Source organism: Salvelinus alpinus, chromosome 17 (assembly GCF_045679555.1).
Source record: "Salvelinus alpinus chromosome 17, SLU_Salpinus.1, whole genome shotgun sequence".
NCBI lineage: Eukaryota > Metazoa > Chordata > Actinopteri > Salmoniformes > Salmonidae > Salvelinus > Salvelinus alpinus.
This window is the reverse complement of record NC_092102.1, coordinates 8,043,211-8,059,480: the sequence shown is the minus strand read 5'-3', so window position 1 is coordinate 8,059,480 and position 16,270 is coordinate 8,043,211. Positions and strand designations below refer to the sequence as shown.

The window sequence follows — 16,270 nt, the reverse complement described above, 5'->3', positions numbered from 1 at the left end:
TCCTTCAACCTCTATCTATTCCCCACCGACCCTGGTCCCATATCTCATTTGACTTTATTACTGGCCTTCCTCCGTCCCATGGTAATACTACTATCCTAGTCATCATCGACAGGTTTTCTAAGGCGGCCAGATTCGTTCCCTTGACTAAGTTACCTTCTGCCAAGGAAACAGCTGAGTTGGTGATTAACCATGTGTTCCGAGTCTTTGGTATCCCGCAAGATATGGTTTCCGACAGAGGTCCCCAGTTCGCCTCAAGGTTTTGGAAGGCCTTCTGCCAACTCATAGGGGCCACGGCCAGTTTATCTTCAGGGTACCATCCGGAGTCCAACGGCCAAACTGAGAGGATGAATCAGGAGCTGGAAACCACCCTCAGATGTATGGTTTCCAACAACCCGTCCACATGGTCATCCTTCATTGTTTGGGCCGAGTACGCGCACAACACCTTGTGCTCCTCCTCCACTGGTATGTCTCCGCATGAGTGTCAGTTTGGCTATGCTCCGCTATTGTTCCCGGACCAGGAGGCAGAAGTCAGAGTGCCTTCAGCCTCGAGGTTCATCAGACGCTGTCGGCTTACGTGGAAGAAGGCCCGTCTTAATCTTCTGCGTTCCTCACAGCAGTACCAGCGACAAGCCAACAGACGTCGCCGTCCCGGTCCTACCCTGTACCCCGGCCAGAGAGTATGGCTCTCAACTAAAGACTTACCGCTAAGGGTGGAGTCTCGCAAGCTGTCCCAGAGATTCATCGGTCCCTTTAAGATTGCCAGGAGAGTCAATCCCGTTACTTTTCGCCTGCACTTACCCAGATCCCTTAAAATCAATCCCACATTTCACATTTCTTTATTAAAACCTGTTGTTTTTTCTCCCCTTATCCCGGCAGGCAGACCTCCCCCTCCGCCCCGTGTCATCGGAGGCCAGTCGGCTTATACCGTCCACCGGATACTGGATTCCCGCCGGGTGCAGCGGTCCTGGCAGTATCTGGTGGACTGGGAAGGCTACGGTCCCGAGGAGCGCTCCTGGGTTCCTGCCAAGGACATACTGGACCCTGACCTCATTCGTCAGTTCAGGGTCCTCCACCCTGAGAAGGCTGGTAGGAACGTCAGGAGCCGTTCCTAGGGGGGGGATTCTGTCAGGTTTTGGCCAGGACTGTTTGGTTTTGTTCACTAGATGTCCCCCTTGCACCTTTTTTGTACCTTTTGTTTTTCTTGCCCTAATTATTGTTTGCACCTGTAAGTCATTCCCTTGTTAGTATTTAAACCCTGTGTGTTCCTCTGTTCCTTGCTCAGTGTTTGTATGTTAGCACCCAGCCCCAGCCTTTGAACATTTTTCTCTTGTTGGATTTTCCAGAGGTTCTCTGGTTTTGTTCTCGTGTATTTTTGGATTGGTCTTTTGAGGTTTGTTTTTTCCCTTGCTGTTTTTACCACTTTGTGGATTTTCTTTTGTATTTTGGAAGATATCTATTTTTTATTAAACCACCATCTCTAGTACTGCTGTGTCTGCCTCATCTTCTGGGTTCTGCCAATTATTAGTGACTGTTTCTCGCACCGGGTCCTGACAAGCAGCAGCGTAAAAGGGGGGGCAATGTAAGTGTCACGACTTCCGCTGAAGTCGGCTACTCTCCTTGTTCGGGCGGCGGTCGACGTCACCGGCTTTCTAGCCATCGCTACAAAAACAAATTGTTTTTGTTACGTGTTTAGTGTTACGCGCCAGGCTGGTTTTTCCCCTGCATTCCGTGGTATTTCACGAAGGATGTTTAATTGTTAAACATTTGCTTATTTTTGTGACTGTTTCGCGCCTTGCACTTTTTACCTTTGGCTGGAGGTTTTGACGCAGTGGCGTCTGTCTGTTTTATTTGCATCTGCCTAAATAAAGTGTGCGCCTGTTCACAACTCTCTGCTAACCTGCACCTGACTTCTCCACCAGTAGCGCACAACCTTGACAGTAAGTAGTCTGGGTAGCCATTTGATTAGATGTTCAGTAGTCTTATAGCTAGGGGGTAGATGCTGTTTAGAAGCCTCTTGGACCTAGACTTGGCACTCCGGTACCGCTTGCCGTGTGGAAGCAGAGAGAACAGTCTATAACCTAAAATAAGATGGAGAACAAGCTATAAAGGAAAAATACTGGAGTTTTGGTGCAGTTACAGCCAACTAGCTCAAAGATATTGCGATATTGTCAATATTATATAGTATATCGTCAAAAGTAATATCCAGGGCCTCCCGAGTGGAGCAGTGGTCTAAGGCACTGCATCGCAGTTGTGCCACTAGAGATCCTGGTTTGAGTCCAGGCTCTGTCGCAGCCAGCCGTGACTGGGAAAACCATGGGGCGGTGCACAATTGGCCTAGCGTCATCCGGGTTAGGGGAGGGTTTGGCCGGCAGGGATGTTCTTGTCCCATCACGCATTAGTGACTCCTGTGGCGCAATCCACGCTGACACGGTCACCAGGTGTACAGTGTTTCCTCTGACACATTGGTGCGGCTGGCTTCCGAGTTAAGCGGGCGTTGTGTCAAGAAGCAGTGCAGCTTGGCTTGGTTGTGTTTCGGAGGACGCACGGCTCTCGACCTTCGCCTCTCCCAAGTCCGTATGGGAGTTGCAGCGATGAGACAAGACTGTAACTACCAATTGGATACCAAGAAATTGGGGAGAAAAATAATTTATAAAAGTAATATCCCGATATGAAACCAGTGGTGTAGAAATACTTGAAAGTACTACTTAAGCATTTTTGGGGGGTATCTGTTCTCAACTTTACTATTTATATTTTTGATTACTTTTACTTCACTACATTCCTAAAGAAAATTTGGTACTTATTACTCCATACATTTTCCCTGACACCCAAAAGTAATGTTTTTGAATGCTTAGCAGGACAGGAAAATAGTCTAAATCAAACACTTATCAAGAGAATGATTCCATGATCTCGCCATCACGGTTGACAACTCCATTGTGTCCTCCTCCCAGAGTGCTAAGAACCTTGGCGTGATCCTGGACAACACCCTGTCGTTCTCAACTAACATCAAGGCGGTGACCCGTTCCTGTAGGTTCATGCTCTACAACATTCGCAGAGTACGACCCTGCCTCACGCAGGAAGCGGCGCAGGTCCTAATCCAGGCACTTGTCATCTCCCGTCTGGATTACTGCAACTCGCTGTTGGCTGGGCTCCCTGCCTGTGCCATTAAACCCCTACAACTCATCCAGAACGCCGCAGCCCGTCTGGTGTTCAACTTTCCCAAGTTCTCTCACGTCACCCCGCTCCTCCGCTCTCTCCACTGGCTTCCAGTTGAAGCTCGCATCCGCTACAAGACCATGGTGCTTGCCTACGGAGCTGTGAGGGGAACGGCACCTCCGTACCTTCAGGCTCTGATCAGGCCCTACACCCAAACAAGGGCACTGCGTTCATCCACCTCTGGCCTGCTCGCCTCCCTACCTCTGAGGAAGTACAGTTCCCGCTCAGCCCAGTCAAAACTGTTCGCTGCTCTGGCACCCCAATGGTGGAACGAACTCCCTCACGACGCCAGGTCAGCGGAGTCAATCACCACCTTCCGGAGACACCTGAAACCCCACCTCTTTAAGGAATACCTAGGATAGGATAAAGTAATCCTTCTAACCTCCCCCCCCTTAAAAGAGTTAGATGCACTATTGTAAAGTGGTTGTTCCACTGGATATCATAAGGTGAATGCACCAATTTGTAAGTCGCTCTGGATAAGAGCGTCTGCTAAATGACTTAAATGTAAATGTAAATGAGAACATCCCTGGTCATCCCTACTGTCTCTGATCTAGCGGACTCCCTAACCCCATGCTTCATTAGTATATTATGTCTGAGTGTTGGAACGTGTCCCTTGCTATCCGTAAATAAATTTGAAAATTGGTGCTGTCTGGATTGCTTTATATAAGGAGCTTTAAATGATTAAAACTTTCACTTTTGATACTTACAGTTGAAGTTGGAAGTTTACATACACCTTAGCCAAATACATTTAAACTCAGGTTTTCACAATTCCTGACATTTAATCCTAGTAAAACTTCCCTGTCTTAGGTCAGTTAGGATCACCACTTTATTTTAAGAATGTGAAATGTCAGAATAATAGTAGAGAGAATGATTTATTTAAGCTTTTATTTCCTTCATCACATTCCCAGTGGGTCAGAAGTTTACACACACTTAATTAGTATTTGGTAGCATTGCCTTTAAATTGTTTAACTTGGGTCAAACGTTTCGGGTAGCCTTCCACAAGCTTCCCACAATAAGTTGGGTGAATTTTGGCCCAATCCTCCTGACAGAGCTGGTGTAACTGAGTCAGGTTTCTAGGCCTCCTTGCTCGCACATGCTATTTCAGTTCTGCCCACAACTTTTCTATAGGATTGAGGCCAGGGCTTTGTGATGGCCACTCCAATACCTTGACTTTGTTGTCCTTGAGCCATTTTGCCACAACTTTGGAAGAATGCTTGAGGTCATTGTCTATTTGGAAGACCCATGTGCGACCAAGCTTTAACTTCCTGACTGATGTCTTGAAATGTTGCTTCAATATATCCACATCATTTTCCTTCCTCATGTAGCCTTCTATTTTATGAAGTGCACCAGTCCCTCCTGCAGCAAAGCACCCCCACAATATGATGCTGCCACCCCCGTGCTTCCAGGTTGGGATGGTGTTCTTCGGCTTGCAAGCCTCCCCCTTTTTCCTCCAAACATACCGATCGTCATTGTGGCCAAACTGTTCTATTTTTGTTTCATCAGACCAGAGGACATTTCTCCAAAAAAGTACGATCTTTGTTCCCATGTGCAGTTGCAAACCATAGTCTGGCTTTTTTATGACGGTTTTGGAGCAATGGCTTCTTCCTTGCTGAGCGGCATTTCAGGTTATGTCGATATCGGACTCGTTTTACTGTGGATATAGATACTTTTGTACCTGTTTCCTCTAGCATCTTCACAAGGTCCTTTGCTGTTGTTCTGGGATTGATTTGCACTTTTCGCACCAAAGTACATTCCATTCTAGGAGACAGAACGTGTCTCCTTCCTGAGCGGTATGATTGCTGTGTGGTCACATGGTGTTTATACTTGCGTACTATTGTTTGTACAGATGAACGTGCACCTTAAGGCATTTGGAAATTGCTCCCAAGGATAAACCAGACTTGTGGAGGTCTACAATTTTTTTCTGAGGTCTTGGCTGATTTCTTTAGATTTTCCCATGATGTCAAGCAAAGAGGCACTGAGTTTGAAGGTAGGCCTTGAAATACATCCACAGGTACACCTCCAATTGACTCAAATGATGTCAATTAGCCTATCAGAAACTTCTGAAGCCATGGCATAATTTTCTGGAATTTACCAAGCTGTTAAAATGCAGTCAACTTAGTGTATGTAAACTTCTGACCCACTGGAATTGTGATACAGTGAAATAATCTGTCTGTAAACAATTGTTGGAAAAATTACTTGTGTCATGCACAAAGTAGATGTCCTAACTGACTTGCCAAAACTAACAAGTTTTAATGACTCCAACCTAAATGTATGTAAACTTCCGACTTCAACTGTAAGTATGTTTCAGCAGTTACATTTACTTTTGATACTTATGTATATTTAAAACCAAATACTTTTAGACTTTTACTGGGTCTCTTCTACTTTTTACTTTCATTTTCTTTTAAGGTATCTTAAAACTTTGACTCAATTTTGACAATTGTGTACTTTTTCCACCACTGTATGTAACTATAGAGACTTCCCCCCACTACTTCATACGTCTGTGTGTGTGCTTTGAAGTGTATTAGGGGGGATCGAAAACAGTGTGGCCTTGGTCAGTCCAGACACGCTGGTGGCTTGTTGCTCCGGACTTGTATTTGTTTTCGCACCATTTGTCAGCCCCTCAGACAGACTGCTGCTGAAGGATGTGAATCCAAATAAACCCCCGCTACATAAAGAAGGATGGAGTGGCAGGGAGAAGAGAGAGAGAAAGAAAAAGGTAAAGTTTCTAGGCTGGATAGATAGATACAAGCGCTGGTTATGGATGGATGCTGCGAAGGAGGATAAAGCCCCTGATCTTCTTTTGACGAGCTCTTTTCTCTTTTTCACTCCATATTGGTGGGTGGATAGTGCATCACCGTGTGATATCCTCACCCATAATCCTGTTTAGTAAATGTGTATTCAATTAAAATGGGCCGGGACCCCAAGGTGATGCACTATGCTAACCTGCCACTTTGTCAGTGTCGACAATGAAGCTGAGCCCGGGCCTAGTCGAGTGTGAAATTAAACAGGTGATAAATTCCCCCGTACAGCCAACAGTGGGGACACTGTCATTTTTCATTACCACTAAATAAAATGGGGAGTTAACACTTCCATTTCTCCTTGTGACTAATGAATATGATTTTTAAGTTGGGTCTAAATAAACAAATAAATCACTCATTCAATTCGCCGGAGTTGGAGAATTCTGCCGGTACTAAGCTACTACCCCATGAACAAAGCCCTGGCTTCTAGTTGAAATGACGGTTGTGGGTTAGTTATCTATTCCAGGGGCAAGAGGAACGGTGACAAGGCATGGAAAAACGATATGGGGCACAGTGTGTGTGTCTGAGTGTGTGTGTGTGTATATACTATAGGTGCTGCTTGTGCGTATAATGATGGTATGGGGCAGTGTGTTTGTGTGTGTCTCTGAATGTGTGTGTATATACTATAGGTGCTGCTTGTGATTATAATGATGCTATGGGGCAGTGTGTGTGTGTGTGTGTGTGTGTGTGTGTCTCTCTGAATGTGTGTGTATATACTATAGGTGCTGCTTGTGATTATAATGATGCTATGGGGCAGTGTGTGTGTGTGTGTGTGTGTGTGTGTGTGTGTGTGTGTGTGTGTGTGTGTGTATATACTATAGGTGCTGCTTGTGATTATAATGATGATATGTGGCAGTGTGTTTGTATGTGTCTCTGAATGTGTGTGTATATACTATAGGTGCTGCTTGTGATTATAATGATGATATGGGGCAGTGTGTGTCTCTGAATGTGTGTGCATATACTATAGGTACTGCTTGTGCATATAATGATGCTATGGGGCAGTGTGTGTCTCTGAATGTGTGTGTATATACTATAGGTGCTGCTTGTGATTATAATGATGATATGGGGGACAGTGTGTTTGGGTGCGCACGTGTGTACTATATGTGCAGTGTCTGTGTATCATGGCACATTTCTTTCTGCTACACATACAAAATGTTACTCAATTCAGTCAATTAGATTATTTTAAATCGACCACAACCAGCTCGGGGGTAAGAGCTGGCGAGCAGAGCTGCCCGTATACAGTAGAGTAGATAATGGCTCAGTGAGAGAGAGAAAAAACCCAGGACAGACTACTCTCACCCATTTACCCCCTTCCTCCCTCTGTCCATCTCTCAGTCCCTCCATCTAGCTCTTTCTCTACCCGGCCACCCTTATATCTCTATCTCCCCCTTTTTCCAACTCACCATCTCTCAATTTTCTCCCTAACCACCTCTCCCCCTCTCCATCTCTCCCCCTGTCTATTTTCCCCCTCTCCATATCTCTCATAATTTCTGGCAAGTGAAACCTGCTCCGCGTTCACACTTCCTCAGACGATGCCGATAGTCTCGGTGACAGTGACTACGTCTGGCCACGAGGGACTATCGCTGACGTTGTCTGCATGACAACCATACGGTGACAAAGAAACCGAGAGAGAGCTGATTGTCACAGAGGGGAGCACTAGACCCTCTGGAACAGTGCTAGTAGGACAGAGGAGAGCAGCTCCACAAAGGATTTACATTGTGAACTAGGCTGCTACTTATGAAGTAAGTCATGTTTAAAAAGCACTCTCTGTCTCATAGTTTCGATTTTCTCTTCCCGATCAGTAGTGACCACAAGTTTTGTTTTTTCCTGACAATGGGAGATACTTACAGTATCAATAGGGATTGATCAACATCACCAGCTATCAACAGTAGCTACCAAAACAAAGTGGACAATGACAAAAGTCAATGGAAAGAAATATGATTAAAAACAGTTTATATTTCCTAATGCCTACCTTCTTCGCAGCTGCCGAGCTTGGCCACCTCGATCTTCTTCTTGAGGACGCAGGATGCCAAGCCCAGCTCGCAAGTGTTGTCGTAGGTCATGCCGTCGCTGCCACACACAGGCGAAAAAGCCTGGCCCTGGCACTGCGTGCACTCGCACTTGTTCTGTATGCATTGGGCCCCCCAGGCACACACAGCGCTGCCACACGTCTCTGTAAACGCACATACAAAGGGTTGTAGGTGACTATGCAGTGGAATCATGAAGAAAGAATATGCTTGCTAAAATACAGAGATACAGGTACATTAATTTAATAAGACATAAACACTGAACAGAAATATAAACGCAACATGTAAAGTGTTGGTCCCATGTTTCATGAGCTGAAATAAAAGATCACAGAAATGTTCCATATGCACAAAAAGCTTATTTCTCTCAAATGTTGTGCACACATTTGTTTACATCCCTGTTAGTGAGCATTTCTCCTTTGCCAAGATAATCCATCCACCTGACAGGTGTGGCATATCAAGAAGCTGATTAAACAGCATGATCATTACACAGGTGCTCCTTGTGCTGGGGACAATAAAAGGCCACTCTAAAATGTCACACAACACAATGCTATAGATGTCTCAAGTTTCGAGGGAGCATGCATTTGGCATCCTGACTGCGGGTATGTCCACTAGAGCTGTTGCCAGATAATTTAATGTTCATGTGTCTACCATAAGCCGACTCCAACGTCGTTTTAGAGAATTTGGCAGTCCGTCCTACCGGCCTCACAACTGCAGACCACATGTATGGTGTCGTGTGGGCGAGCGGTTTGCTGATGTAAACGTTGTGAACAGAGTGCCCCATGGTGGCAGTGGGGTTATGGTATGGGCAGGCATAAGTTACAGACAATGAACACAATTGCATTTTATCATTTTGAATGCACAGAGATACCGTGACAAAATCCTGAGGCCCATTGTCGTGCCATTCATCTGCCGCCATCATCTCATGTTTCAGCATGATAATGCACAGACCCATGACGCAAGGATCTGTACACAATTCCTGTAAGCTGAAAATGTCCCAGTTCTTCCATTGCCTGCATACTCACCAGCCAGGTCACCCATTGAGCATGTTTGAGATGCTCTAGATCGACGTGTACGACAGCACTTTCCAGTTCCCGCCACAATCCAGCAACTTCACACAGCCATTGAAGAGGAGTGGGACAACATTCCACAATCAACAGCCTGATCAACTCTATGCGAAGGAGATGTGTCACGCTGCATGAGGCAAATGGTGGTCACACCAGATACTGACTGGTTTTCTTATCCACGACCCTACTTTAAAAAAAGGGATCTGTTACCAACAGTATCTGTGTTTCCAATCCATAGATTAGGGCCGAATTTATTTATTTCAATTGACTGATTTCTTGATGTGAACTGTAACTCAGTAAAATCTTTGAAATTGTTGCATGTTGCGTTTATATAGTATATTTGTACAACCACACTGCTGGTAGGAACACACAGGCACACAGACGCAGCACACACACTTGGTGGTAGCATTACTCACTGCATTCTCCCTGGGCGAGCACACGCAGGTCAAGCTGCTTGGTACAGGCGCGCACATTGAGCTCACACTCGCTGTCGTAGGTGGATCCGTCGCTGCCGCACACCGGTTGGTGGGACTCCACACACTCCTGCGGGCACACACAGCTGCCCGACTGCCCGTCGCAGATCGCCCCGAATGAACAGTTGGCACACACCTCGTCTGGAGGGAGACAGGTAGGAGAGAGTTAGGGTCTGAGGGAGTACATAAGACCAGTATGGGTAACATGGGGAGAGAAAGAGAATGTGTGTGTGTATGTATGTGTGTCAGGGAATCTAGTGAGTGAGTTAGTGAGTAAGAGAAAGAGAGAGGGGACAGATAGAACCACAACCGTGATGTTACCATGATGCCATGTTTTTACCCCCTTCGAAAGGCTGGTCAAGAGGCCCCCAGATGGCCTGCAGACTTTACACACGTTTCAGTGGATGATCTGGGTCATGTCAAGAGGCCGCCAGATTAAAATATAAATGCAGGCGCCCAAAAAATAAAATGTGGTTGAGGTGGCAGCCAGCGGTGATGGAGAATGCATCACTGTGACACCGGCGCGCCGGACCCAAGGGCTATAAATCACGGCGAGTGTCGTCCTTTATCAGGGCCCGTGTCCCAAAAAAGGCCTCCCTTCTTTATCTCCCTCCTCTGGCTCTGTCTCGTTCCCTCTGTTCCAGCCAGTGCTGCCGGTTGTTGGTGTCGGCTGATCAGGACACATCCAGCTAGCCGGACCAAACCGGACTGCCTTATTGGTTGTATACATAGGGCCTTGCTAGCTAGCACTAACAGCATTAACGCGGTGGGGCGACGTGTCTGACGGGGGGAGGGGAGGTTGTAAAAAGTGGCCTTGAGGACACAGACGTTTGGAGTGATGGATAGAGAGCCAGACGGTGGGGGAAATAAAAGGTAAAGAGCCTCTCCAGCCTCAGAACGTTACACATCCTCTCAGACCAGTAATAATAGTCCGAGAGACACAAGCTACAACCAGGGATGCAGGGAGGGGCAGTTCTTTAACATGAAGAGAAAGAGAGACGTTTGTTTCGTGAAGGGCTCTATAATGGCCCAGCCGATAAAATAGTCCCCAGCCGACCTCCCAGTGCCCTGCTCTATTACTATTACTCTGTCCCTCCTCTCCTCTTTTAACTTCACTACCTCCCCACTCCTCTCATGTCTCTCCCGCTCTGTTGCCTGCTTATATTCTCATATTATATGATCTACAATTGCCAACTAGTAAAGTATGTCTTGTTTGCAGCAACTGTGAAACACACGTTTTTTTTCCTGTTCTAAATGACTTCTCTCTCCTCTCATCTATAGATAGAAAGTGCCTTTCGGAGCGACTGATATCCTTCTGTGGTCTTTTAGCATGCGTGTCTCTGCCTCTTCCAGCCAGCCAGATGCACAAGGTCACCCGCCACTCAGGAGGAGGAAATACAACAGAATAATAAAAGATGTAACTTCTCACTATCGGACCGCACCGGAGCAGTAAAGATAACTATTTCCCCTTTTTCAAAAGAAAAATCGAATTATGACCATGCATATAGGCCACACACGCATATATGCCGCATGCACACACACACACACACACACACACACACACACACACACACACACACACACACACACACACACACACACACACACACACACACACACACACACACACACACACACACACACACACACACACACACACACACACACACACACACACACACACAGGTTGTCTCTGCATTCAAACCCACGTGAGACAAAAGCAAACACACACACTTCCCATCCCCTATAAAGCCCCCCCCCCCCCCCCCCAGTATGCCAGTGATATGAACAGGCCGTGATAATTAAGCTAGATAATAGTGGAGACGGAGGGAGGTGATGACTCAATGGAGTTTGAAGAGGCTTGTGTAAAGCAGTGCAAACAGCCCAGAATAAACCAGATCACCATCATCATTCCTTGAGCAGGCCTCGCCAAGCACTGCCTGCCTGCCACTTTTATTGCCCTGTTTCGCTGACTCCTGTTTCTGTGTGGACTCACTGCCATCCATAGTGCTGTGTGTGTGTGTGTGTGTGTGTGTGTGTGTGTGTGTGTGTGTGTGTGTGTGTGTGTGTGTGTGTGTGTGTGTGTGTGTGTGTGTGTGTGTGTGTGTGTGTGTGTGTGTGTGTGTGTGTGTGTGTGTGTGCGCGCGCTGTATTACACAAACATGGCGAGGCCCGCTTCTTCCTCGCCTTTTTAAATGAAGACTATTCATTACCCCCCGGCGGCGCCACGACGAGACCTGTCTACCTAACGCTGCCAGCATGAACACAGTTGAGTTTGCCCACCCGGCTCAAATATTTCCCATTGGAATACATCCTTATGCACATAGATTCCAATTTGGAAGGGAGGAAATAATAGTGGAGTCACATTGGCCCCCCTGCCAACAACACTGCAATGGATTAAACATGAAACTCGAGTTGAAACAGGGGGTAGAGCAAGCGGAGAGCTAGCGTAAGCCAAGCCAGGCAAATGTAATCTCTCTCTGTGTGCTGGTGGTGGCAGATGTAACTGTACACGGGGACTAACAGTGGTTAAGTTATTGGCAGTCTGTGTTAATGGCTGATAAATGGCCTCAGGCATCTCTATTACTAGTAGTATTATTAGTAGCTCATTGTTCCCTTATTGGCACAGACGCTAGCCTAGCTTCTAACTAACATTAGCTAGCTGTCACGCTAGCCAGGTTTCCTTAGCAGCTTGTACACAGCCCACAGCCCTTGCAGATAGGACCACGGATTGCCCCGGAAGTGTGACTGTTTGAATCACTGTTCATAGTTGCTGTTTCCATCTGCCCTGCAACCTGCCCTGTCTGGAACTGTGAGGAGGAACAGCGTAGCCTACGTTACTAGCAAGACAAAGACCAAAGCCAATGGAAGTACCGTTGGGGACAACGGTGTCTCTATATCACAGGTGAAGGATCTTTTAACTTCTTATGGCTGCAGGGGCAGTATTGAGTAGCTTGGATAAAAGGTGCCCATTTCAAACGGCCTCGTGCTCAATTCTTGCTCGTACAATATGCATATTATTATTACTATTGGATAGAAAACACTCTCAAGTTTCTAAAACCGTTTGAATTATATCTGTGAGTAAAACAGAACTCATTTTGCAGCAAACTTCCTGTCAGAAAGTGAAAAATCTGAAATCGAGGCTCTGTTCCAGGGCCTCCCTAATCGTTTGCTTGAAATCTATTAGTATACATGCACTTCATACGCCTTCCACTAGATGTCAATAGGCTGTGAGAGGTGAAATGGGGTCTCTAGCTCTTTCTATGGTCAAAAGAGAGAGCTTGGAATGACAGGACCCCAATTTCCTTTGCTCAGGAAGACGCGGAAAGGACTTCCACATTGGCTTCTGAAAAGCTTTTGTTATAGACGGCTTTGATTTTATTTGATAAATGTGACAATATCATCGTAAAGTATGTTTTTTCAATATAGTTTAATCAGATTAATGAAATTTTTTCGGGAGTTTTGGCGTGTTCCGTTCTCTGAGTTTGTTGACGATGGAGAGCTTCGCGCCACTTGGCAAGTTTTGCTTGCAAATTCGAGAGGGAAAAAGGACATTCTAAATCCAAACAACGATTGTTCTGGACAAAGGACCACTTGTACAAGATTCTGATGGAAGCTCAAGTAGGACCCATTTATGATGTTATTTCCTATTTCTGTCGAAAATGTGTTGTTGTGTTTTCCGCCTTGAGTTTTGGCGCGGTGTCGCTATAACGTAAGCTGTATGTCGTAATGAAGTTATTTTTAGAATTCTAACACGGCGATTGCATTAAGAACTAGTGTATCTATCATTTGCTGTACAACAAGTATTTTTTAGTAACGTTCATGATTAGTTATTTGGTCAGAATAGGTGAGTGTCAGAAATATATCCGGACATTCTGGGAAAAAGGTGCTAAGTTTTCACAATGTATAACCACGGATTTCAGCTCTAAATATGCACATTTTTGAACAAAACATAAGTGTATTGTATAACCTGATGTTAAAGGACTGTCATCTGATGAAGTTTGTCCAGGTTAGTGAAAAATTATATATCTTTTGCTGTTTTCTTGCGATCGCTAACTTTTGCTGCTGATAAATGGGTTGTGTTTTTGGCTATTGTGGTAAGCTAATATAATGCTATATTGTGTTTTCGCTGTAAAACACTTAAAGAATCGGAAATATTGGCTGGATTCACAAGATGTTTGTCTTTCATTTGCTGTACACCATGTATTTTTCATAAATGTTTTATGATGAGTATTTAGGTATTTCAATTTGGTCTCTGTAATTGTTCTAGCTGCTTCGGTGCTATTTCCGATTGTAGCTGCAATGTAAAACTATGATTTATACCTCAAATATGCACATTTTTCGAACAAAACATAGATTTATTGTATAACATGTTATAAGACTGTCATCTGATGAAGTTGTTTCTTGGTTAGTTTGGTTGGTTCTTGGTTAGTTTGGTTGGTTTTGTGCATGCTACCTGTGCTGTGAAAAATGTCTGTGCTTTTTTCTATTTGGTGGTGAGCTAACATAAATATACGTGGTGTTTTCGCTGTAAAACATTTTAAAAATCGGACATGTTGGCTGGATTCACAAGATGTTTATCTTTCATTTGCTGTATTGGACTTGTTAATGTGTGAAAGTTAAATATTTCTAAAAAATATCTTTTGAATTTCGCGCCCTGCACTTGGACGGGCTGTTGTCATATTGAGCCTGACACCGGCCTGCAGCCATAAAAGGTTAAACGAACAAAAATAGTTATACAAGCAGTTACAACAACAAGAACATAGCTTCAAGTGTTGTGTCCAAATACTGGAGTAGTCAACTAATAAAATAATGGACGATCTGACCAGAGGTGTCCAGGACCTGAAGAACAGTTTGCAATTCTCCCAGGGTCATATCAATGAGATCACAGTGCCTACGGCAAGTATTCAGACTAGAGGTCGACCAATTAATCGGAATGGCCGATTAATTAACAATCGGTAATGGGTATTTTTGGACATGGATATTATTATTTTTTTACACCTTTATTTAACTAGGCAAGTCAGTTAACAACACATTCTTATTTTCAATGACGGCCTAGGAACGGTGGGTTAACTGCTTTGTTCAGGGGCAGAATTACAGATTTTTATTTTGTCAGCTCGGGGATTCATTTTTGCAACCTTCCGGTTACTAGTCCCACGCTCTAACCACCTGCCTTACATTGCACTCCACGAGGAGCCTGCGTGGCAGGCTGACTATCTGTTACGCGAGGGCAGCAAGAAGCCATGGTAAGTTGCTAGCTAGCATTAAACGTATCTTATAAAAAAACAATCAATCTTAACATAATCACTACTTAACTACACATGGTTGATGATATTACTAGTTTATCTAGCGTGTCCTGCGTTGCATATAATCGATGCGGTGCCTGTTAATTTCTCATTGAATCCCAGCTTACTTCGACAAACGGGTGATGATTTAACAAGCGCATTTGCGAAAAAAAAGCACTGTCGTTGCACTAATGTACCTAACCATAAACATCAACGCCTTTCTTTAAAATCAATACACAAGTATATATTTTTAAACCTGCATATTTAGTTAATATTGCCTGCTAACATGAATTTCTTATAACTAGGGAAATTGTCACTTCTCTTGCGTTCCGTGCAAGCAGTCAGGATATATGCAGCAGTTTAGGCCGCCTGGCTCATTGCGAACTGTGTGAAGTCCATTTATTCCTAACAAAGGCCGGAATTAATTTGCCAGAATTGTACATAATTATGACATAACTTCTTATGGCTGCAGGGGCAGTATTGAGTAGCTTGGATGAAAGGTGCACAGAGCTGCCCAGAGTAAACGGCCTGCTCCTCAGTCATAGTTGCTAATATATGCATATATGATCTTTGATGATCTTCATCAGATGACACTCATAGGACTTCATGTTACACAATACATATATGTCTTGTTCGATTAAGTTCATATTTATATCCAAAAACCTCCGTTTACATTGGCGCCATGTTCAGAAATGCCTCCAAAATATCCGGAGAAATTGCAGAGAACCATGTCAAATAACAGAAATACTCATCATAAATGTTGAAGAAAATACAAGTGTTATACATGGAATTATAGATATACTTCTCCTTAATGCAACCGCTGTGTCAGATTTCAAAAAACCTTTACGGAAAAAGAACACCATGCAATAATCTGAGTATAGCGCTCAGAGACCAAAACAAGCCATACAGATACCCGCCATGTTGTGGAGTCAACAGACGTCAGAAATAGCATTATAAATATTACTTTACCTTTGATGATCTTCATCAGAATGCACTCCCAGGATTCCCAGTTTGACAATAAATGTTTGTTTTGTTCAATAAAGTCCATAATTTATGTCCAAATACCTCCTTTTTGTTTGTGCGTTTAGTTCACAAATCCAAATTCATGAGGCGGAGGCCAGATGAAAAGTCAAAAAGTTCCATTACAGTTCGTAGAAACATGTCAAACGATGTATAAAATCAATCTTTAGGATGTTTTTAACATAAATCTTCAATAATGTTTCAACTGGACAATTCCTTTGTCTTTAGAAAGGAAAAGGAACGCAGCTACCTCTCACAGGCGCACGCCTGACTGGGCTCATGGCATTCTGCCAGACCTCTTAGTCAATCAGCTCTTATTCTCTCCCCCTTCACAGTAGAAGCCTGAACCAAGGTTCTAAAGACTGTTGACATCTAGTGGAAGCATTAGGA

At 44.5% G+C, this 16,270-nt stretch overlaps 1 protein-coding gene across 5 annotated transcripts in view; it reads right to left on the bottom strand.

Moving 5' to 3' along the window:
* The window catches only part of LOC139542053 (agrin-like), a 409,208-nt gene that overhangs the window by 108,735 nt on the left and 284,203 nt on the right, over positions 1-16,270 (bottom strand). For all 5 annotated transcript variants that reach the window (XM_071347046.1, XM_071347047.1, XM_071347049.1 and 2 more), the window contains 2 exons: positions 9,519-9,716; positions 7,984-8,184 (listed from right to left, as the gene is read on the bottom strand). In XM_071347046.1, the coding sequence (XP_071203147.1) occupies positions 7,984-8,184; positions 9,519-9,716 (399 nt within the window). The remainder of the gene's footprint in view (positions 1-7,983; positions 8,185-9,518; positions 9,717-16,270) is intronic.